The 24,351-nt window shown below is 43.3% G+C and overlaps 1 protein-coding gene across 4 annotated transcripts in view; it reads left to right on the top strand.

Annotated features, from left to right (window-relative positions):
• Positions 1–23,763, top strand: part of LOC117828087 (tenascin-like) — a 114,572-nt gene extending 90,809 nt beyond the window's left edge. For all 4 annotated transcript variants that reach the window (XM_034705075.1, XM_034705073.1, XM_034705074.1 and 1 more), the window contains 13 exons: positions 1,102–1,255; positions 4,488–4,757; positions 15,298–15,420; positions 17,213–17,356; positions 17,702–17,821; positions 17,901–18,050; positions 19,707–19,849; positions 19,932–20,064; positions 20,143–20,294; positions 20,371–20,467; positions 22,176–22,331; positions 22,424–22,587; positions 22,703–23,763. In XM_034705075.1, the coding sequence (XP_034560966.1) occupies positions 1,102–1,255; positions 4,488–4,757; positions 15,298–15,420; positions 17,213–17,356; positions 17,702–17,821; positions 17,901–18,050; positions 19,707–19,849; positions 19,932–20,064; positions 20,143–20,294; positions 20,371–20,467; positions 22,176–22,331; positions 22,424–22,587; positions 22,703–22,789 (1,893 nt within the window). In that variant the 3' untranslated portion in view covers positions 22,790–23,763. The remainder of the gene's footprint in view (positions 1–1,101; positions 1,256–4,487; positions 4,758–15,297; positions 15,421–17,212; positions 17,357–17,701; positions 17,822–17,900; positions 18,051–19,706; positions 19,850–19,931; positions 20,065–20,142; positions 20,295–20,370; positions 20,468–22,175; positions 22,332–22,423; positions 22,588–22,702) is intronic.
• The last annotated feature ends 588 nt before the right edge of the window (positions 23,764–24,351 follow it).

Here is a 24,351-nt window from a genome sequence, read left to right as displayed (position 1 = left end):
TTAATAATGTAGTACAAATCAGGGAAGCAGCCTTTTATCTACTGCAGCTCTAAATATAAAGATGATGTACTATTCTCTGTGGTGATCCTCACCTTTGGATCCATTTAAAGGTGACATATCATGCAGAATGGACTTTCTAATGGTTCTCTCCCTGAAATCTGTGTCCCTGTCTACAAATCCCCTGAAAAGTAAAAGAATCCATTCTGCCCCTGTTCTGATTTCTCCACCTTTCTGTAAATGTGTGCTGAAACCAGCCGTTTCAGTTTGCAGTGTTTTTCATACGTCACAACGCCATCCGGTCTGTAACAGGAAGTCAGAGCTCGGAGCTTGTTCAGCCCATAGACTGTATAAAATACAACTCAACCCCTCCTCTGTTTTTCATTACCTGCACACACGTGTGCTAACAAGGAGCTTAGGAGGGAGGCATGCTAGTTGTAGGCTGTCTTAATAAACACAAAGGTCGCTTTGACTCCCCACGTCTGCAGATTTGAAGATCTAGTGGATGATTTTTATTTGTCATGGGAAAGTGCTAGCGCTAGTTAGCATAGCAACATTGCTACATGTTGGTAGCTGTGTACCAAGACACACGTCGACATGCTGACAAATAAAACAACAAGAAACACTAAATCTGTGACCAATGGTTCAGAAAGGTCCTGCTGCAGGCGCCTCTCCATCAGGATCAGATTCTGGATCAGATTCAGAGGGTTGAAGTAACGCGGGTCTGTGAGCAGCCGTGTATATTCAGCCAACATGTAAACATTAGATCAACGTGCTGGACAGCAGAGGCCACACCCACTTCCTGAGGGGGCGTGGTCAGAGAGCTCATTCTCATTTAAAGGCACAGACACAGAAAACAGCCTGTTCTGAGCAGGGCTGAAAAAGAGGGGTTTACAGGCAGACCAGAATCTGATTTCAAAGTGTTTTTTTGAGCATAAACTTTAAAGACATGTTTTGGGGACCTCTTAGACCAATATATGTTGATGAAAAAGAGCAGAATATGTCACCTTTAACTAGATCTGAAACCCTCCTAAAAACTGAGATGCACCTGATTCTGCAGAACCCTGATGAACCGGTGTTTGGTTTATCCTTTCCCTCATGCAGAAGGAGAGTGACCAGCAGATCAACGTGCAGGTGGACGGCAGCCTGAACACCTTCACCCAGACGGGGCTGGCGGCAGGTCAGGAGTACACGGTCAGCATCACCGGAGAGATCGACGGCAGGCGAGGGGCCGAGAGCACCGCCGAATTCATGACCCGTGAGACACTTTCTCTTTTACTAAATCCAAACCTCTTTACTTTGCATTTTGTGGCATTATAAACAAAAACTCCACTGAAGGCCCATTATAAGAGCCATCTGAAGTGCAGTTTTTAACTCAGCCTAAAACTGGCAGAGAGAGTTTACACGTTTCCCTCCAGCTGCCCTTCCTGTGAAAGATGTCGTCTGTGGCAGCTGCAGGAGTGTGAGTAAAGTAAAGGAGAGGAAATGTCATGAGCCAAGGTAAATTTAAGGCTGACTGGATGTTTGTGCATCCACTTTTCCTGGACGGAATAACTCCCACGGTTACCTGATACCTGGTCACAAACAGGCTGGTTAAACTGGGGCAGGAGGGCTCGTTGGTCCGTCTCTGTGCAAAAGGTGGAAAACCAAAGTGACTTTGACTCCTTAAAATAACACTTTTGGTTGTACTTCTAGAACTTGTTCCTAATCTGTGGTAAGACTCCAAACATATGACTAATAATGATTGAATCTAATGAAATTAAAATAAGCCTCACTCTAATATTGAGCATGTCCCAGACTGACAGTGTTTTAGCCGTTACTTCAGTCCAGCTCTGGCAGCAGCTTTATCTGAGGAATGCCTGGACCGAGTAATCAATCAACTCAGAACCAAAGTCCACAAGAACCCAACGAGTCCCAGATCAGACTTTATCTCATCTCATCTCATCGTATTGCATCATGTCGTGTGTTGTCTTAACTTATCTTGTCTCTTCTTAACATGTTTGTTTATTTATTTTAAAGTTATAGTTTTGGAGCGTTTTCTCTTTATTGGAAGGACAGCTGAAGAGAGACAGGACATGTGGCGAGTAGAGTGCGAGGGAAGACATGGTCGAGGCCAGGGTCGAACCTGCGACCTCTGCAAGGAGGACTATAGCCTCTGTATGTGGGGCGCACTTAAACTGCCAGGCCAACAGCGCCCAAAATCCTATTGTATTTTTTCACATGAAAAGGTCTCCTGACAGGACTTAACGTCTCTTAACCTGATTTAACCTCTCCTAATGTAGTTTAAGGTCACTTAAAATCTCCTAAGAGGACTTAACGTCTCTTAACCTGACTTAACGTCTCCTAATGTAGTTTAACGTCACTTAAAATCTCCTAAGAGGACTTAACGTCTCTTAACCTGATTTAACCTCTCCTAATGTAGTTTAACGTCACTTAAAATCTCCTAAGGTCACTTAATGTCTCCTAATGTCTCGTAAGGTAACTAAGCGTCTCCTAACGTCATTTAAATTCTGTTAAAGTAACTTAAAATCTCTTAACCTCTCCTAACAGGACTTAACGTCTCTTAATGTAACATAACATCTCCTAACGTAAGTTAATGTCCCCCTAACGTAACTAAACGTCTCCTAACGTGACTTTACGTCTCCTAACGTAACTTAACGTCTCCTAATGTGACTTAATGTCCCCCTAACGTAACTAAATGTCTCCTAATGTAACTTAATGTCTCCTAACGTGACTTTGACGTCTCCTAACGTAACTCAATGTCTCCTAACGTAAATTAACGTCCCCTAACGTGACTTAATGTCTCCTAACGTAAATTAACGTCCCCTAACGTAACTAAACGTCTCCTAACGTGACTTTGACGTTTCCTAATGTAACTTAATGTCTCCTAACGTGACTTTGACGTCTCCTAACGTAACTTAATGTCTCCTAACGTGACTTTGACGTCTCCTAACGTAAATTAATGTGCCCTAACGTGACTTTACGTCTCCTAACGTAACTTAATGTCTCCTAACATGACTTTGACGTTTCCTAATGTAACTTAATGTCTCCTGACGTGACTTTGACGTCTCCTAACGTAAATTAATGTGCCCTAACGTGACTTTACGTCTCCTAATGTAACTTAACGTCTCCTAACGTCACTTAACGTGCCCTAACGTGACTTTACGTCTCCTAATGTAACTTAACGTCTCCTAATGTAACTTAACGTCTCCTAACGTAAATTAACGTCCCCTAACGTGACTTTACGTCTCCTAATGTAACTTAACGTCTCCTAACGTAAATTAACGTCCCCTAACGTAACTAAACGTCTCCTAACGTGACTAAACGTCTCCTAACGTAACTTAACGTCTCCTAATGTGACTTAATGTCCCCCTAACGTAACTAAATGTCTCCTAATGTAACTTAATGTCTCCTAACGTGACTTTGACGTCTCCTAACGTAACTCAATGTCTCCTAACGTAAATTAACGTCCCCTAACGTGACTTAATGTCTCCTAACGTAAATTAACGTCCCCTAACGTGACTTAATGTCTCCTAACGTAAATTAACGTCCCCTAACGTAACTAAACGTCTCCTAACGTGACTTTGACGTTTCCTAATGTAACTTAATGTCTCCTAACGTGACTTTGACGTCTCCTAACGTAACTTAATGTCTCCTAACGTGACTTTGACGTCTCCTAACGTAAATTAATGTGCCCTAACGTGACTTTACGTCTCCTAACGTAACTTAATGTCTCCTAACATGACTTTGACGTTTCCTAATGTAACTTAATGTCTCCTGACGTGACTTTGACGTCTCCTAACGAAAATTAATGTGCCCTAACGTGACTTTACGTCTCCTAATGTAACTTAACGTCTCCTAACGTAAATTAACGTGCCCTAACGTGACTTTACGTCTCCTAATGTAACTTAACGTCTCCTAATGTAACTTAACGTCTCCTAACGTAAATTAACGTCCCCTAACGTAACTTAACGTCTCCTAACGTGACTTTAACATTGCTTAACACAACCCTAACGTCTCCTCACGTGACTTAACATCTCCTTAACTAACTTTACGTCCCTTTTACGTAACTTAACGTCTCCTAACGTAATTTATCCTCTCCTAGCGTAACTTAACCTCTCCTAGCGTAACTTAACCTCTCCTAGCGTAACTTTAACGTCCCCTAGGTAACTTTAACATTTCCTAATATGACTTAACGTCTCCTAACCCAACTTTAACGTCTCCTAATGTAACTTTAACATTTCCTAAACTTACTCTGTCTCCTATTGTAACTGAACGTCTCCTTAACTTTTTTCTGAAATGTATTTTTTAATGATTAGAATTTGTTTAGTCTTGTCGTATCGGGATGTTTTGTAATGTAACGAAGCGTATCGTCTTCTGAAGATCCCTGCACCCGTCGAGAAACACTGATGGATGTTATCTTTGATTTCCTGGCGGAGGACAGCACACGACCACTGGGCCTAACTCTTCTTCTTCTTCTTCATCCTCAGTCATCTCCGGTCCATCCAACCTCCACGTTGTCAAGACGTCCACGACCTCGGCAGTTGTCCAGTGGGAGGAGTCTCAGGGTGAGATCGACAGGTACCGTCTGACCGTCACGGCCAACGACGGATCAGGGAGGATTAAAGAAATGACCGTTCCAGCTGGCCAAGACTCCGCCCACATCCAGGAGCTGGAGGCGGGGCGTTTGTATGACATCATACTCGTGGCGGAGAAAGGAGGGAGTCAGAGCGGACCGGCAACCACCCAGGTCACTCCAGGTGAGTAGAGTCTTTCTGAACCATCAAGGTTTCTACTCTTTTCTTTTCAGCTCACAGTAAAAACTGAGTTTCTCACACAGCTGGTCGGCAGAAAGGACTCATGGGAAAGTTTCCTCTTTACGCCTTTTCTCTCATAAATGTGAAACACTTCCATTAAAGCTGCCGGACACAACAACAAACAGATGCAGTCTTTAAATAAGTTATTTATGGATCCGTCATATGTCATGGAAATATACAAACCAATAAGGTGGGCAGATATCAGGACCTGAGGGCGATGACTCAGAGTTTAAACCAGGTCTGCGTCTCTCTATAAAACCTTTCCTGTCTCACCTGCTCTTATCTTATCTTCACACAGAGAAGACTTTCAGTTTTCAGCATCCTGCTCCTCACTGAATCTGGACCTCTCTGTCTCAGATGTCTTGGTTCACAGGAATAAAAAGTCTGATTCATATTAGAGCAATAATTATTAAACACAGAGAGAATTAGAAACAAAATATCGTGCTGCTACATCAAATTACCCTTTCCATGACCGTTTCCTGGACCTCACTCCTCTCCATTTTCCTCCTCGGGACATCGCCCAGGAATGAAGATGAGACGGCGTCCAGAACATAATCACTGATTTTGTCTGAGTCTGTTTTTCTCCCGTCAGAAAGTCACTCGTTTTCTTCTGTCAGGCTCTCAGAGGTGGTCTGAGAAAACCTGATACATGACGAAAAGGTGTTTCCTGAATGATGGGGTGATGGTGTTTAAGTTTAGAGGTTAGTTTACTGATTTAAAAGGAGAGACTGAGTTCCTCGGGCAGGTCTGAACAGCACTTTGGTTTCTTTTACTATTCAAGCGTGATATTGGAACATTCAGAAGGTTCGTAACTTGTTATTGGTAGCACGAGTGCTTCCAACTTCAGAACACCTGCAAAAAGTTAGGAGCAAACACTTAAAGGTGACATATCACGCTTTTTTCATCAACATATATTGGTCTAAGAGGTCCCCAAAACATGTCTTTAAAGTTTATGCTCAAAAAAACACTTTGAAATCAGATTCTGGTCTGCCTGTAAACCCCTCTTCTTCAGTCCTCCTCAGAACACTCTGTTTTCTCTCTGACCACGCCCCCTCAGGAAGTGGGTGTGGCCTCGGCCGTCCAGCACGTTGATCTAATGTTTACATGTTGGCTGAATATACACGGCTGCTCACAGACCCGCGTTACTTCAACCCTCTGAATCTGATCCAGAATCTGATCCTGACAGAGAGGCGCCTGCAGCAGGACCTTTCTGAACCATTGGTCACAGATTTAGTGTTTCTTGTTGTTTTATTTGTCAGTATGTCGACGCGTCTTGGTACACAGCTACCAACATGTAGCTATGTCGCTATGCTAACTAGCACTAGCACTTTTCCATGAAAACTAAAAATCATCCACTAGATCTTCAAATCTGCAGACGTGGGGAGTCAAAGCGACCTTTGTGTTTATTAAGACAGCCTACAACTAGCATGCCTCCCTCCTAAGCTCCTTGTTAGCACACATGTTTGCAGGGAATGAAAAACAGAGGAGGGGTTGAGTTGTATTTTATACAGTCTATGGGCTGAACAAGCTCCGAGCTCTGACTTCCTGTTACAGACCGGATGGCGTTGTGTCGTAACAAAAACACTGAAAACTGAAACGGCTGGTTTCAGCACACATTTACAGAAAGGTGGAGAAATCAGAACAGGGGCAGAATGGATTCTCTGACTTTTCATGGGGTTTGTAGACAGGGACACAGATTTCAGGGAGAGAACCATTAAAAAGTCCATTTTGCATGATATGTCACCTTTAATATCAAGGCTTCACAGTGAACACTGTGCCCCTCTGGATCGTGGTCCCCGAGGCGACCTCTCATATAGCCTATACCTTGACCCAGCCTTCTAGCACTGCACGTCTTTTCAGGCATTACTGATCAACTTCCTGTCGCTGTAGTAGCAAGCGTTTGATAGCTCCGGATCTGATAGGTTTCTATTCTAGTCAATGTGTTAACTTCCACTGGATCCGCTCCATTGCCGAGTCCAGTCCGGCAGGTTGGAGTCCTCCGGATCAGATACACAAGACTTCTATTCTTGCCGGGTCCCGGAGCACGACGCATCAATCTCAACAGAGCAGATGGAGCGGGACAGGAAGTCAGGTTTCACCAAAACAAAATGAAAACATCCGGTTAATTTTCAGAATCAAACACTCTGTGTTATCACCAGATCGTATTTCACTTAACTACAGCAACAAACCAAAGTCATGATGAGCGGAGCCAGGCCTGGAGTCAACAGGTCAGAGGTTTTCAGAGGACCAGAAAGACAACATGGATGAGGAGAGGAGGAGGAGGAGAATCCTTGATTCAGTGATTACTGCAGGGGGAAACCTCGGTCACGTGACTCCAGCTGAGTTCAGGCAGGGTTAACAGCGGGATAACGGGGTGCTGGTGGCCTAGTGGTCTCATACCTCTTTTCGACCAACATAAACCAGGTTGTATTTCCAGGCTGGTGCTTGCGCTGGTTTGGAGCTGGATGAGTTTGTGAACCAGCACGGCACCCGTTTGTTTTTCCTTCTTTCCCTCACAATAACAACGATGGCGGACAATGGCAGCTAGTCTCCTCGGCCGACCGCTGCTTTGCCTTGGAATCCATTAGTCTCTTTAATTTTTTGACTGCGGGACAATGGAGGAAACACGTTTGATTTGTGGTTTTGATCACGGCAACTCCGCTCCTCGCCCCTGACGTTAGCGGTTCGCGGTTCTAGACCAGCAAAGGAGCCACTCTGGAACCGTTTTTTCCACCCGGGAGCCGGTTCACTCGCAGTCGAAATACGAAAAAGCAGTTTTCAATTAAGCACCGGCTCCAAACAGGCCCTGAAACTGCCTCGGTCAAAAAGGGGTATAAGCGACCCACATACAGAGGCTATAGTCCTCGTCGCAGAGGTCACTGGGTAGACTCCCGGTTGGACCATTTCCTGCATGTCCTCCCCCTCTCTCTACTCCCCACATTTCCTGTCAAAGGCAAAATATCCAAGAATATATAACTTTTAAAGCGATATAACAAAGAGGCAATGATACCAATGTCTCCTAGGTTGGGATTGGTAACGTGTCGTACTCAAAAGTTGCATTTTATGTCGTTTTCTTCCATTTGTTAGAAGATTAATTTTCATATGTGGAGCTAAGGGTCAATTTTAAAACAACAAATCAGACATTGAACCTTTATATTTCCTAAAAACTCTTCCCTAAAATCGAGTGTTTCCTAAAAACAGGTAGCTAACGTTCATCCCGGTGATGCTATCAAAAACACACCAATGAGTCCTCATCAGTATAACCACACACTCACAGGTGTGGTGGTTTATTTTGATTCAGTCCATGAGAAACAAATGTGTGTGTGTGTGTGTGTGTGAGTGTGTGTGTGTGTTTCCTTCAAGGTGAGAATGGACCTGCTCCAGTTAAATAAAGGAAAGTGAGAGTTTATGTGTTCTGACACCTCATCATTCAATGGAACGCATCATATAAAACACACCACAGCGCGGGGAAACGTTTCGGTGGAAGTTAACGAAGCGAGCTCCAGCCTCCAGGAGCAAAAATAATGAAGGAGAAAATAGTTCTTTAACTGCTGTTTCCCACTCTGCCATGATGTTTTCCTCCTCAGCAGAGAACCTGACACCAAGCATGTTTAATTTCACTCTCTGAGCTCAACATGAATTCATATTTCAGTCTTTCCTTGCAGGTTCCACCCGGACGCCACGGCCTTAAGATGTTGTTTTTAAATAAGTATAATAATGACTACTTCTCTTCCCAACTTCTTCTCTAGAGGTGGTGTCTTCAGGATGACTCACGACTCTAACACTGAATCCAAATGCTCACTCCCTTCATATCTTTAGGAAACACATTACCAAGGGGACCGACGGCAGCTTTGACCCTGCAGGTCCCAACAGCACGCAGACAAGATGTTGATGGCAGAGATCAACAGTTAAACCCGTCCGCTGAGAAGCAAGTCTTTGACCAACAGGGGCTGAGAGGGGGTGAGAGGGACTCTGTGAAAGACAGAGGCACTGATGGATCTAAGAAAGACTCCACAGCCTCTGTGATTGCAAGAACAAAACCCAAAAAGGTGGCAACAGATGGGACCAGGCCCAAACTCACTGGAAAGCCCACAGTGCCCAAGAAGCCAAACGTCCCAGGGCCTTTCCGATCAAACGCAACCAGAGTTGTGCCCGGAGGTAGGAAGGTCGGTCCTGTGAAAAAGATCCCAGTCGGTACCAGGAAGGTACCAATAACAGCCAAAAAACCTAAACCAGGTGTCCCGAGCACAGCTGACAGGACGATAGGTTTAAATTTCAGAGACCCGAGTAAAGAGGCATCGAGCACAGAGAGGCCTGATGCCAAAAAACCAGCGATGATATCTGGGGCTGATTCAGATACACAGAGACAAAGTAGCTCAGAGGGACCAAGTTTTACTGTCGGCTCCAAAGAGCAACCAGATGTTGGCAAAGAAGGTCTCGGTAACGACACTGCCCCAGTGTCTTCAGAGCCAACTGGGACGGTTCAAGGCCAAGAAAAGAAATGTTTGAACAAAATTAAAATGACGCACATCAGATTTCCTTTTACGGACAAAGGCATCGGGTGCAGGGGGGACGGACAAGTGTTGGCAGGGAAGACACCCCATCCAGACCCCGATTACTCACCAGATCCTTTACATAAGCTCTTGACGGACACTTTTGACAGTTTGAACATCACAACATTTTCTGTTCACCTGTCCAAAACATCAGACCTCTCTGATGATGCTGACACGGTGAGGGGACAGATCATAGATGAACTGATGCCACTGTCTTCATTCAAGTCCTCTTCATCAGCCGAGGAGGACTCACAACAATCATCAGAGTCATCAGCTTCACGAGCTTCGCCTTCATCAATAGTAGAGCCATCATCATCACTGACAGTATCAGCACCCTCATCGTTGCCAGCACCCTCACCTTTATCACCATCGCCTCCACCATCGCCTCCACCATCACCTCCACCATCTCCTCCATCACCCTCCCATTCCAGCTCCGAAAAATCTGAATCATTTGAGAGCAATGAACCAGACGCCGACAACAGCAAGACTTCAGTGAACATTGCATCACCCGAAGATCGGAAACCACCAACCTCAGGAAAAGGTGGGCCACCCTTCACCCGCCGCATGCCCATAAAACCAGGATTTGGCCGTCGCCCAATTAACGGACCTTTCCAGAACAGAACCAATCAGAATCTGAGAGTTCAGCAACGCCCCCCTCTCCGCGTGAACGTCAAACCTGGGAGAGAGACAGAGATCACACATACATCCACAGGTGAACTACTATCTACAGCGTCTCCCTCTGCCTCAGAGGACTCATCCTCAGTTGAGGTGAATGCACATGTGAGACATTCAAGTGAAGAGAAAGATGGAGCAACCCCGCCTGCGTCCTCTGGAGTCGAACAAAACGAGAGAAAGATTCAAACAGAAAGAGGGAAACTCCCATTTCGGCGTGTTCCTCCAAAGGGAGGATTTCAACGTCGCCCGTTTGGTAACTTTGGGCCACTTCAGAACCGGACTCGTCCAAATTGGAGGCAGCTGCCGCCCCCCTCTAGACCTTTAAATCCTGCTTCAGAAACAAGGGAAGAACAGTTATCCTCCACTGGAACTCCGGCCCCTTCGTCTTCTCCTGTCCCCAAAGAGCCCTACCCGGCTGAAGGAACCGCACCAGTACAAGAGGAGAACGATGGCAGAGCAGGGCCAAGAATATCCACAACAAGCACGACCAGGGAGTTCAATCGAACCCTCAGAGGAGGTGGTGTACCCGCTTCTCATCGCCCGACTAAAGTGGGTCCCTTCCGTCGCCCGATGTATGGTGGACGTTTCCAAAACAGAACCCATCCGAATCTGCCTCACAGAGGTCCCATACGCAAGCCTCTTCCCACCAGAGTACTGAATGGTGGCAGCAGCATCCCCACTGGGAGTCCAACAAACCAGTTAGAGAAGCATAGTACTGATGAGATCCCAGATAGCCCCTCAGGAGGGCAGGATGCCCACATGCCTGCACAGGGAGTCCGAATTAGACAACCAGGGGAACAAGACCCTGCAGAAGTCGTTCCAAGTGTCCAGATTCATGAGCGGGACTCCCCTGACGAACCAGAAACTAACGTACTACAAGAAAGAGGCAATGCTCCAATCCAAACCACCAAACTGGGAACAGAAGAAACGAGGGACCAGGATTCCAACTCTAAGCTGTATGAAGAGGAACTCAGCGCTGGGGAAAACACTGGAGACACAGATCAAGATAGACCAACAACCAAAGATCTTGATTCATCCGATTCAGAACGTAGACCACTTCCTCTTCCGAAGAGACAACCCCCAACGAGAGGTACAATAACACAACAGCACAGACGTATAAGTCACTACGTTAGTGGGGGTCAAAGAAGAGAGAGTACAAAAACAAACAATACTGCCAAAGGTGGACTCGTCAGGAAAACAGCTGATTCCAAACCTCCGATAGGATCAAAAGTGTCCTCCACCGGAGTCACAAGGGAACCTCTGGACCATGTTGGGGTAACAAACCGGACCGCGGATGGATTCACGCTCGTATGGGACTCACCAGAAGGGAAGTATAAAAACTTTGTCGTGACGAGAAGCGAAGTTGAAAAGGATAAAAGCCCAAAGCAGACGGACAGGAAGAAAGATCAGGGAGGAAAACTGGAACACCCTGAGGAACAGGGTGGCGATGTTCAGGAGGGCGTGAAGCGTCAACCAACCACAGGAAGCAGTGAAGACGAAAATATAGTTCCTGGAAGTGACCTTACACAGTTTCCAAGAATCAAGACTAGCACCACAGCCAAACCCGTAACAGGGAGCGACTCAACCTTCAAAGAAGCTCTCCCTGGATCCGCTCGCTCCTTCCAGTTTGAGAAGCTGCCTCCTCAGACTGAATACACCGTGACCCTGCTCGGAAAGGGTCCTGGCATCCTGTCCAGACTGCACAAGCTTGTCATCAGCACAGGTACAAGCAACTGTGAGAGTAGAACGACACCAGTTACTACTTCACATTGCTTCAACATTACTGTCAATGTTGTGAAGTCCTCTCCAGAGAACTTGTTGTGTTTCATATGAAAACTTCACCCCACATCGTACGTCTTTACCTCACTAAACAAAATGTGATCATGAACTAATCGTCACGTGTCGTAAGTATGACTGTAAGTGTTCGCTCACCAACTAAATGCTTCCTCCATGTTCATATCAAAGACTTCAGTTCCATACTGCTTGCATCTATTCGTCCCCTAATCATGACGCTTGTGTTTTCTTTGTTTTCAGTGACGGTCATTGTTCCCTTGAGTCTCATGTTTTGTGTTGATGCTGTATTTGTGTGCTAGCAGTCAAACATAATGATGATTAACATTGTCTCAACCATAATCATACACTCTGTTATTTGATGTCAAACCTCAGATGGATCTTATCAGAGAGAGAGCTAGCAAAGGTACGCACTAGCTTATGGTCAAATGGTAATGAAAGACAAAATGTCAGCAACACGTTTCAAAAAAGTCAGGACATGGACCAGTTCACCTCTCAGGCCAGTTCAGCACCTGGACTCTTCTACTACAGAGCCATGCTGTTGTAATCCGTGCAGGATGTGGTTTTGCTGAATCTGTAAGGTCTTCCTGAAGACGTCATGGTCTGGATGGCAGCATGTGTTGCTCCTAAACCTGTAGATATTGTTCGGCATTAATGGAGCCTTCACAGATGTGGAAGCTACCCATGCCAGCAGGACGAGGTGCTGCTAATAGCGGGTGCTAACAGCGTCTGTCTCGGTCTTTATGTCAGTGTTTCTGTGAGGCGGCGTGTGTGTTTATGTTTTACAGCCGTGCTCAGTCTCAGTCAGAAATACGTGTGTAGTAGTGTGAGATTCAGAAACAGAGAAAATCGCAGCAACTGTCGCTAATGTTTTCTTCTTCTTTTGCTATTTAATGCGGTTAGCAAACAGCTTTAAGATGCTATATCGCCACCGTCTGGCGGGAGTACCGTATTACAACCAGGCACCTGGGAAAACGATGAAAAATTGTACTTTTAAAATTAGAAAATATTCAAAGTAACTCTTCTATTTTTACTAAGTGAACGAATATTCGAAAATCATTGCCCATCTCTAGTGACTAAAGGCTGACTTATACTTATACAGCTGGGGTGGACGCGGACATGAGCTCCACATACTTGTGCGTCGATGTGTCCGTGTCGCGCTGCAATTCTCCTCCTAAACTCTAGAGGGCAGTGCGGTCTCTGATAGCCGGTCGCCTGCTTCCGGCCCCACTACGATCTCTGTTTCCTTTTCCACAGAGTTTCAGAGCGTGTTCTGTTAATCTACAGCTGATACATGTTACTGTTTATCATACAGACGTGATTACATGAAGAATAGAGAGGAGGAGATGAAATACACGGCCGATGTCCGGGATCCCAGAAGTCCTGTAAACGCAGGAAACACAATGCCGCCAAGCAGACCAATCACAGGGCTTGCGGTCCGCGTCGATTCTACGCGCAGTTACCATAGACTGTAAATAAAAATGGACAGCGTTGCTCCGCCTCTTCCTGTTGTACGGTTCTGAAGCCAAAAAATCCCTCTCCTGGGCGCCGCCATTGTGCAGCCAGAGCCTGTGAAGCCACGGTAACAAGCTCCGCCCTACAGCGTAGCGTCATAAGCATAGACTGTATAAAATATGGACGTAGTATCCGTGACGTCACCCATCTGTTCCTGAGAGCTGTTTTGAAGCAAATCGACGGCGGCAGCCATATTGGAAATGCGGAACTCAACTAGGCAGAGTGTGACGTAGTGTGAGTCTCTTAGCCAATGGCTGTGTGTTCCCGACCGGGAGTCACGTCAGTCATGTCCTTATTTGGGCAAAACTCGTAATCCTAATATCTTCTGAACCGTCACGTTAGAAAAAAATTCACTCCCCGTACAGTGTGTGCCATTAGAGAGATTAGCTTCATAGGGCCAAGCCGTTTTTTGAACCAGGCTGTAAACATGTTTATTAATGCTGCAAAGATCGTCTTTTTCCCATTCATATCTATGTGGTTTCCGGTGTTTCTGCAGCCAGCCTCAAGAGGATTCTCGATGTATTGCAGTTTATAGCACTTCCGCATTGGCTTCATCGTTTGAGACCGGAGTTTGCCGCTTGGTCACAAGACGCTGTGTGTCCTTTGACGTTTCCCTCTACGGCGGCTGTGAATCAAAGGAAACAGGAAGTAAAACCCAGTTTTTTAAACTCTAATAACCAACGAAGAAGAAACTTTTCAAAAAAAAAAAAGGCCTTGAACACAAAACAGTCAAATACTAACTACATATCACCACAGCATACGGAGGAGAGAAACATTCGTACGACGTGTATTTATTTTTTATTCAAATGAATGGAGGAGACAGATTTTTTGACCTATACTGCAGCCAGCCACCAGGGGGCAGTCGCTCTGCTGAAAGCTTCACCACCAGGGTAGCATCCGGCATGCTTGGTAGTTACATTTTGGAGGAGATGCACGTCAGCTACGTGCGTAGGCCTCTGCGTAGGTATGGGAGCGACGCGAACCCCCGGCGTAGGTTACGCCATCGATTGGACGCAGAAGTATAAATAAGACTTAACCTGTTGATTATTAACCTCATTAATCGGGGGATGTTCCTCCTTACTGTCCCAACTTTTTAAAAACGTGTTGCTGGCATCAAATTCATAAAGGGCATTATTTTTCATGCAATGATTTTTAAATGATCAACAAACAAATCGAAGTCTGTTTTAAGACGTCAGGAAAGCAGCAGACCTCTGTCCTTTCTCTCTGAGTTGACATCAAATGAGAGTTGAAACCAAACCTCGACGTAACAACAAATTCATTCACTGCTGCTCTGGTCTTCTCTCATTCAGGGTAAGCTAACAGCCAGCTTCACTGACACTCCTTCATCTCTCACCCAAAGCAGGGTAAGACCACGGCTGGTCTCCGTTGTTGGTCTGTCTTCAGAAAAACAAACAAAATGTACTCGACTTATTAATGCAACGTGTTTGTGTCTGGTATTACAAAGAGTCTAGTCCTCTGTTGTAATACGTACGTAAGTATCTCATGCGTTTCAGGATGCATGCATAAATGTGTTGTTTATCTGTTCAGCCTTCTTTGTTGTCTGATTTTTAACATTACGTGGTTCATGTTGTGAAAGTGTCCTCTTCTTTATTTTGTGCTCTTCAGACTTGAAACACTTTATATTTCCAGGTTTGAGGGACCAGCTAACTGTTCACTTCACCTTTCTTTCCTCTGCTGCTGCCCAGGACCCATCACCTGCCTTTGACTGTCAGAATTGATCACTGTGTGTCTGTATATGAATTGTATACTGTATATATGTTTGCACTGTACATATATACACACAAACTCATCAGAGCACTAATAGTGAACGTGTGGATGAATAAAAGTTGATGTACACACTCTGTTAGCGTCTTTTCACCTCCTTTATAAACGTCCGTCTATCGATGCTCTGACTCGCCTTCAATCATCTCTCTCGTGGTTTCCTTCAGGACCGGAGCCTCCCACCGACATAGTCTTCAGTGAGTTGACTGAAAAGTCTCTGACCGTGTCGTGGACCAAACCCAAGACTCCGGTCAGTGGCTTCAAGGTCACCTACACCCACTTGGAGGAAGGTGAGGAATGGATTTGTTAAATTCAATCTTTATTTATAAAGCACCAAATCCCAACAAATGTTCTCCTCAGACTCTTTCCAAACAGAGCCGGTCTAGACCGTACTCTATGTTCTATTATTAACAAAGACCCAACATCAAGACCGGATCAGATCCAGTCCCGTCTTCCAGACAGGACTCAGTCTGATCTCATCTTAATCCACCATGAGCAGAGCACTTTGCAGCATTTAGCAAGTTACAGTGGCAAGGACAAACTTCCTTTAACAGGCAGAAACCTCCAGCAGGACCAGACTCATGTTAGACACACATCTGCTGAGACCGTGTTGGAGAGAGGGATAGAGGGAGATGAAGAGAGAGAGAGATGATAGTGGGGAGACGGATAGTAGTAGTTGTAGCAGCTGGAGTCTGGACCACGTCCACAGCAGCAGAGATCCAGAGGAACCTACGAGACAAGGGAGCTCAGGGACTCCAGAAAGGTCTAAGAAAAGAGAGAAGAGAGGGAGACCAGAAGAAAGAAAAAGAGGAGAAGAAATGGTGAAGGAATGACAGAAGGAAAGGAGGGGATAAGAGAAGGAGACATAAAGGATGAAGAAACATGGAAAGAAAGAAAGAAAGAAAGAAAGAGAGAAAGAAGGAAGGAATGAAAGAGAGAAGGAAAGACGGAAATAAAGAAAGACAGCAGGAAAGAAGGAATGGAAGGAAAAGGGGAAGAAAGAGAGAAAGAAAGAACAGAAAAGAGGAAAAGAAAGAAAGAAAGACAGCAAGAAAGTAGGGAGGGAATGAAAAGGAATGAAAGAAATAAGAACAGAAAAGAGAGAAAGAACCAAAAGAATGAAAGAAAGAAGGAAGGAAAGAAGGGAAAAGAAGGAATTGAAGAAAGACAGAAGGACAGCAGGAAAGAAAGAAAGAAAGAAAGAAAGAAAGAAAGAAAGAAAGAAAGAAAGGAAGAACGGAAGAACGGAAGGAAGGAAGGAAAGAAAGGAAAAAGGAATGAAAGAAAGGAAGAAGGATGTAAAGAATGAAAGAAAGACAGAAAAAAGAAAGAAAGAAATAATGGGATGAAAGGAAAAGGGAAATAATGAAAGAGCAAAAAAAAAAAGTATGAAAGAATGAAAAAGAAATGAAGAGAAAGAAGTAAAGAAAGCCAGAAAGAAAACAAGGAAGGACAGAAAGTAAGGAAAAAAAGAAAGAAAGGAAGAAAGAAGAATAGAAAGGACAGCAGGACCACAGGAAAGAAATAGAGAAAGAAAGAAAGAAAAGAAAGAAAGAAAGAAAGAAAGAAAGGATGAATAACAGACCCCAAAAAAGGAATCTACAGCAGAGATCCAGAGGAACCTACGGGACAAGGGAGCTCAGGGACTCCAGAAGGTCTATGGTTAGTAACTTTAATGGGACAGGAAGAGTTAAAGTGAGAGACAGGCAGAGAGAGGAGAGAGAGGGAAAGACAGGATCCCAGTGTGTCAGTCTAAGCCTATAGCAGCAGAACTAAGACCTGGTCCAAGCCTGATCCAGCTCTAACTATAAGCTTTATCAGAAAGGAAAGTTTGAAGCCTACTCTTAAAAGTAGAGAGGGTGTCTGCCTCCCGGACCCTGACTGGTAGATGATTCCAAAGGAGAGGGGCCTGATAGCTGAGGGCTCTACCTCCCATACTACTTTTATATAACCTATTGTGGTTTAGAGTCATTCCTAGATTTGCGTAATGAGAAGTGTGGCTGGGTTGACTCAGATACAGGCGTGATGAAGCTGTTCTTTACGAGGACTTAGTCCGGATTAAGACTGATTGTGTCTCTTCAGGTGAGCCGGTGTCGGTGTCTGTGGACTCAGGCGACTCCAATCTCCCCCTGTCCAAGCTCTCGCCCGGGTCTACCTACGAGGTCAGCATCATCTCCGTCCTCGGACTGGACGAGAGCGATCCACTGAAGGACTCTGTCACAACTCGTAAGTCCTCCCGGTCTCTGGTGTAACTTTGATTTAATCTTTTGAGCTTTAGTATCTGCACATCGTGTCAGTTTCCCTCTGATGTGTGCAGCAGGTGTTTGATGTGGAAACAGTCTGAGTTATGACTCAGAGGAGACTCGTCCTGGATCTGATCACAGCTCTGTTTTATTTCAGAACACTTTTCTTTGTGAGATAATTCCCCTCGCTGACGGAGTAACTGTTGACTAACCAAACATCATCCGTCACACATCGTCAAATCATCTGTTTCTGTCCTTTTTACACATTCTCTGTTTACTTTGGTTCAGGTAACATAAACTCCTGTATCTCTCTCTGTCTCTCTCTTAGTCCCCGACCCCCCAACAGACCTCAGAGCTGTAAACGTCACAGACACAACCGCCTTGCTGCTGTGGCGTCCAGCGTTGGGTGCTGTTGATAAATACGCCATCGTGTACGGAGCTGGTACAGGTGAGAGGTGGCTGAATCTAAACTTCTCTGGTGGCTTTAAGATCTCCCCGTCTTTAACTTCTCCCGTGTGTTGGATCAGATTCAGAGTTGAGGATCTCAGTGTCTGGAAACACAGCAGAGCATCAGCTGAGCGGTCTGGAAGGATCCACCACCTACACCGTCAGAATAACCAGCCAGCTGGGCAGCCAGGAGAGCACCGAGGCCACCACCAGCTTCACCACCACCAGAGGTCAGTACACCCAGAACTCTAACGGACGGATTCCACCAGATCCATGTCCAGACCGTCTCCGGTCCATGACAGATCCGGATCTGATAGGTTTCCATTCTAGTCAATGTGTTAACTTCCACTGGATCCGCTCTGTTGCGTTCCGGCTGCGTCTCTGTGCTTCTACCTTTAAGTGTTGTTTTTATACTGAAGTGGGTCCTAAACTAATGCAGCTGGACTCTCTGTGTCTACTCTTTTTATTAACTTTAAAATATTGAATTTACACGTCAAAGTGTTTTTAGATATTTAGGTTTTCAGTTAATGCAAACTAGCAAACTTATAATTTAATTTATTTATTTATTTATTTATTCGTTCATTTATTTATTTATTCATTCATTCATTTATTGATTCGTTTATTTATTCATTCATTTATTCATTCATTCATTCATTTATTGATTCATTTATTTATTTATTCATTTATTGATTCATTTATTTATTCATTCATTCATTTATTGATTCATTCATTCATTTATTCATTTATTGATTCATTTATTTATTTATTCATTTATTCATTCATTTATTTATTCATTCATTCATTTATTGATTCATTCATTCATTTATTCATTTATTCATTCATTCATTCATTTATTGATTCATTTATTTATTCATTCATTTATTGATTCATTTATTTATTTATTCATTTATTCATTCATTCATTCATTTATTGATTCATTTATTTATTTATTCATTTATTGATTCATTTATTTATTCATTTATTCATTCATTCATTCATTTATTGATTCATTTATTTATTTATTCATTTATTGATTCATTTATTTATTCATTTATTCATTCATTCATTCATTTATTGATTCATTTATTTATTTATTCATTTATTGATTCATTTATTTATTCATTCATTCATTTATTCATTCGTTTATTTATTCATTCATTCATTCACTTATTGATTCATTTATTTATTTATTCATTTATTGATTCATTTATTTATTTATTCATTTATTCATTCATTCATTCATTTATTGATTCATTTATTTATTTATTCATTTATTGATTCATTTATTTATTCATTCATTTATTGATTCATTTATTTATTCATTTATTCATTCATTCATTCATTTATTGATTCATTTATTTATTTATTCATTTATTGATTCATTTATTTATTCATTCATTCATTTATTGATTCGTTTATTTATTGATTCATTCATTTATTGATTCATTTATTTATTTATTCATTTATTGATTCATTTATTTATTGATTCATTTATTTATTCATTCATTCATTTATTGATTCATTTATTTATTTTTTCGTTTATTTATTGATTCATTTATTTATTTATTCATTTATTGATTCATTCATTTATTAATTCTTTCATTCATTAATTTATTTATTTTTTCGTTTATTTATTGATTCATTTATTCATTTATGTATTAATTAATTTATTTATTTTTATATATCTTTTTTAATTTATTGATTTATTATCTGAGTTTTTTTTGTCCCTTTTGATTCTTCAGTCTCAGTCGGGTGTTGTGTTTGTATTTCTATCAAAGTAAAGTTGTCTCTGACTCTGATCACGTACTGGAGTGACTAAACTCAGAGAAGAAGAAGAAGAAGAAGAAGAACTGAAGGTTTGTAACGCCTCCTCTCTTCCTCTGCAGGTTCAGGCGGAGACGGCGAAGGACCACGAGATCTTCAGGCGAGCAATGTGACTCCTCGCACCGCCATGTTGACGTGGAAGCCGCCCCTGAACCCCGTGGGAAGCTACAGACTGACGTACCAGACCGAAGACCAGGGGATGAAGGTAAAGGTTAAAACTGAAGCTCAAGATTTAAAGACGCCACAGTCATCTTTGTTAAATCCACTTCCTGTTGGTCTCTCATCAGGAGGTGATCGTGGACGCCTCGGTGACTCAGTACAACCTGAGCAGACTTTACCCCGGCTCGAAGTACTCTGTGCAGCTGCAGGCAGAGAGCGGAGGAGTGTACGGCGCCGCCATCTCCACCGAGTTCACCACGGGTAACCGCCGCTCACGTCACACGTCTCATGTTTTATAAATAACTGAGCGCTAACTCCTGGTCTTCCTCTCCGTCTCAGGCCCGCTGAGGTTCCCGTTCCCCACAGACTGTTCCCAGGAGCTGCTGAACGGCATCAGGACGTCAGGAGAGCTGGAGATCTTCCCTACGGGCAAACACGGGACGACCATGATGGTTTCCTGCGACATGGAGACGGACGGAGGCGGCTGGACGGTACGCTGAAACGCTCCTCTTAGATTACAGGGAGGTGGTTTTGATTGGAACCAGGTCTGAGTGTTTCTGTCTGCAGGTCTTCCAGAGGAGGAAGGACGGCTCGGTGAACTTCTTCAGGGGATGGAAGGATTACACGAGAGGGTTCGGAGACGTGAACGGAGAGTTCTGGCTGGGTGAGACTTTCAGAAACATCGGCCGAGAGCGAATCCGAATTACTGGAGGAGTTCTCTTTAATGTGAAACACGACGTTCTCTCCAGTGTTCACTTCATTCACGAGAATTATGACGATAAATGTTCATCAACGACTCATTGATCATGACGAAAACGAGACAATGACGAGCTAAAGTGCTTCACTGACCATAAAAACTCTGACCAACGTATGTTTTGAATTTGTTAACGAGACGATGATGAGACGAAAACATTAGAGGCCGACCGCTGGACATTCAAAACCCATGTTTCCCCCGCTGTGTCTAACCTTTCAAAATAAAAGTGCTGCCTTTATTCCCATAGATTCCTATTTATTCCCATTTATTCCCATATTCCCATAGATTCCTTTTTATTCCCATTAATGCCCATATTCCCATTAATTCCTGTTTATTCCCATATTCCCATTAGTTCTTGATTATTCCCATATTCCCATTAATTCCTGTTTATTCCCATATTCTCATTAATTCCTGTTTATTCCCATATTCCTGTTTATTCCCATTAATTCCTGTTTATTCCCATATTGCCATTAATTCCTGTTTATTCCCATATTGCCATTAATTCCTGTTTATTCCCATATTCTCATTAATTCCTGTTTATTCCCATATTGCCATTAATTCCTGTTTATTCCCATATTCCCATTAATTCCTGTTTATTCCCATATTGCCATTAATTCCTGTTTATTCCCATATTCTCATTAATTCCTGTTTATTCCCATTAATTCCCATTAATTCCCATATTCCCATTAATTCCTGTTTATTCCCATATTCCCATTAATTCCTGTTTATTCCCATATTCCTGTTTATTCCCATTAATTCCTGTTTATTCCCAAATTCCCATTAATTCCTGTTTATTCCCAAATTCCCATTAATTCCTGTTTATTCCCATATTCCTGTTGATTCCCATTAATTCCTGTTGATTCCCATATTCCCATTAGTTCTTGATTATTCCCATATTCCTGTTTATTCCCATTAATTCCTGATTATTCCCATATTCCTGTTGATTCCAATTAATTCCTGTTTATTCCCATATTCCCATTAATTCCTGTTTATTCCCATATTCCTGTTTATTCCCATTAATTCCTGTTTATTCCCTTTAATTCCTGTTTATTCCCTTTAATTCCCATTTATTCCCATATCCCCATTAATTCCCATATCCCCATTAATTCCATTTTATTCTCATTAATTCCTGATTATTCCCATATCCCCATTTATTCCCATATCCCCATTAATTCCATTTTATTCTCATTAATTCCCATTTATTCCCATATCCCCATTAATTCCCTTGGAAAGTTTCCAACTTTGAAGATTCTCAGAATTTCACACCCCACTTAACTCTGTCAGGTGCATTCAGGGACCGTTGTAAATGTGCAATACAGTCCTTTCATGGCATTTCTCTGTGAGTCAAGAGAATCCAAATACAGTCACAGTGGTCACAGAGAGAATGTTCTCTTTTGACTTTTCAGCAGGGCCAGGCTGAATTATTTAATTTAAGATATTACCCAAAAGTGTTAAAGGAGTGTTGATGATTTTACCTCTTGGTATAACCCTGATACTGATATCTGATCCACTACATGAATTATTTAAAGAGTGAAGATGTTTCAGCAGAAATCAAAGACTCAAACTAACTGAGCTCTAAAAGAGACGCCAAAACTAACTGCTTCTCTCGCTCCGTCAGGACTCGATAACCTTCACAACCTGACCACCATGACCCGGATGAATCTGCGCGTCGACCTGCGAGACCAAGCCGACGCGGTGTTCGCTAAATACATGACCTTTGAGGTGGCGAAGAGGAACTACAAACTGTCTGTGGGCGGGTACAGCGGCACGGCAGGTGAGAGGAGGCGGGACCTAACGGGAGCAACCGGATGATTCAAAACGTTTCACTCCTATTTAATCAACAACGACTTCCTGTTTCCCTTTCAGGCGACTCTCTCACGTATCACAACAACCGGCTGTTCTCCACCAAAGACCGGGACCCCACGCCGTTCATCACCCGCTGCGCCATGTCGTACCGAGGAGGCTGGTGGTACAAGAACTGCCACGAAGCCAACCTCAACGGGCTCTACGGCATCGACGTCAAACACCAGGTAACCTCACGGCGGACACGCCTGACCTCATGAACCGTCTCAGGGGAGCTCGTGGAGTACTCAGGTGTGTGTGTGTGTGTGTGTGTGTGTGTGTGTGTGTGTGTGTGTGTTTCAGGGAATCATCTGGACCAGCTGGAAGGGCAAAGAGCACTCCATCCAGTTCACCGAGATGAAGATGAGACCGGCGTCCTTCAGAGGATGAAGAATTAGAGGAAGAGGAGGAGGAGGATGATGAACTGTTAAACACATGCATGGACAGCAGTGTTGTTCATTACATGTGCTCACACACACACACACACACACACACACACACACACACACACACACACACAGCAGAGATGAAGTCGTATTTTTTCATTTGTATAGAGGTCAGTTATCAGTATTTTACTGTAGATTGTACAGTTTTTATCTTTACTTCTTAAAGCAGGGCTGCTCCCACTTCTTTCTCCGTATTTAAAGGGCCAGTTCACCAACATGAGAACAAAACACAGCCAGCCGCGCCCTGAGTTTAAAGGTTGATCGTAACGCTCCTGCAGATACTCGGGTATAAAGACAGAGTGTCGTTTACATGGAGCGGATGTTCGCAGCACTTTAGAGGCGACTGTCTTAATGTTCACAGAGAAGACATCGAAGGGTTAATACGAGGCGTATAAAGGAACAGTTCCCCAAGAATGATCCAGATTATGAATTCCACTGTTTTCAATCCAGAACCAGAGCTCTAAATGGAACTGCTTGTTACATACTTTGTCCACAAGGGGGCGCCAGACTCCACACAATGTTACAGAACCACACGGCTGCTTTAAAAGACAGATGTTTGATATTAACCGCTTTATGATGGATCGTCTACAACCACAGTGGCCACGGTTACATGATGTTTCTTAATTCTGAATTGAGGTTTACATGGAAAACACATTTAATCGTCTTTATTCCTCTTAAGGTCTGGGGGTTGGGAAGGGTTCTGATTGGACAGGAGTGGCGTGACGTCCTGCTTCAACTATTTCCACTTGTGTTTTTTTTACCTGGGTGGCGTCTCTGTCAGGGAAACCTCCCTCCATTAACTCGGACGCTACAGCTTTAAGAAGGTCCACATTTTGATGCTTCTGTCCATCAACTCTTTTCATCATATCCATTTCTTCTAAGGCTCCTGTTAAATAAATAGTCTCAGCTCGAGTCCAACGCTTGCTTCGGGCGGCCATCTTGGAATATGTGCGTCATGGCGACAGAGCAAGGGAACGAGCATGCTCAGAACGACCGGGATTAATTTAAAGTGGAATGAACGTATACAAGGCAAGGCGGCTTTATTTGTATAGAGCATTTCATACATGAGGGCAACTCAATGTGCTTTACATTAAAACATTAGAAGCATTGGAGACATTCAGACAAGCATAAAAGAACATAATTAAAATGACAAATATAATAAAACAAATAAAATATATTAAAAGTACATTTAAAATTTGCTTTTAAAGTGAGTTAAAATAATCTAAGATAGGAAGGCAGTGGGAAATAAAAAAGTCTTAGTCTTTGATTTTAAAGAGGTGAGAGTTGGAGCAGACCTGCAGCTTTCAGGGAGTGTGTTCCAGATATGTGGAGCATAATGACTAAACGCTGCTTCACCATGTTTCCTTCTGACTCTAGGGACTGAAAGCAGACCAGTACCTGATGACCTCAGAGGTCGAGGTGGTTCATACAGTAGCAGCAGATCAGCCTAAACCATTCAGGTCTTTATAAACCATCAGCAGGATTTTACATGATTGAGGAATTAAT

This window comes from Notolabrus celidotus, chromosome 16 (assembly GCF_009762535.1).
Source record: "Notolabrus celidotus isolate fNotCel1 chromosome 16, fNotCel1.pri, whole genome shotgun sequence".
Classification (NCBI taxonomy): domain Eukaryota; kingdom Metazoa; phylum Chordata; class Actinopteri; order Labriformes; family Labridae; genus Notolabrus; species Notolabrus celidotus.
Note: the sequence above shows the minus strand (reverse complement) of the source record. Positions and strands in the feature narration are given on the sequence as shown.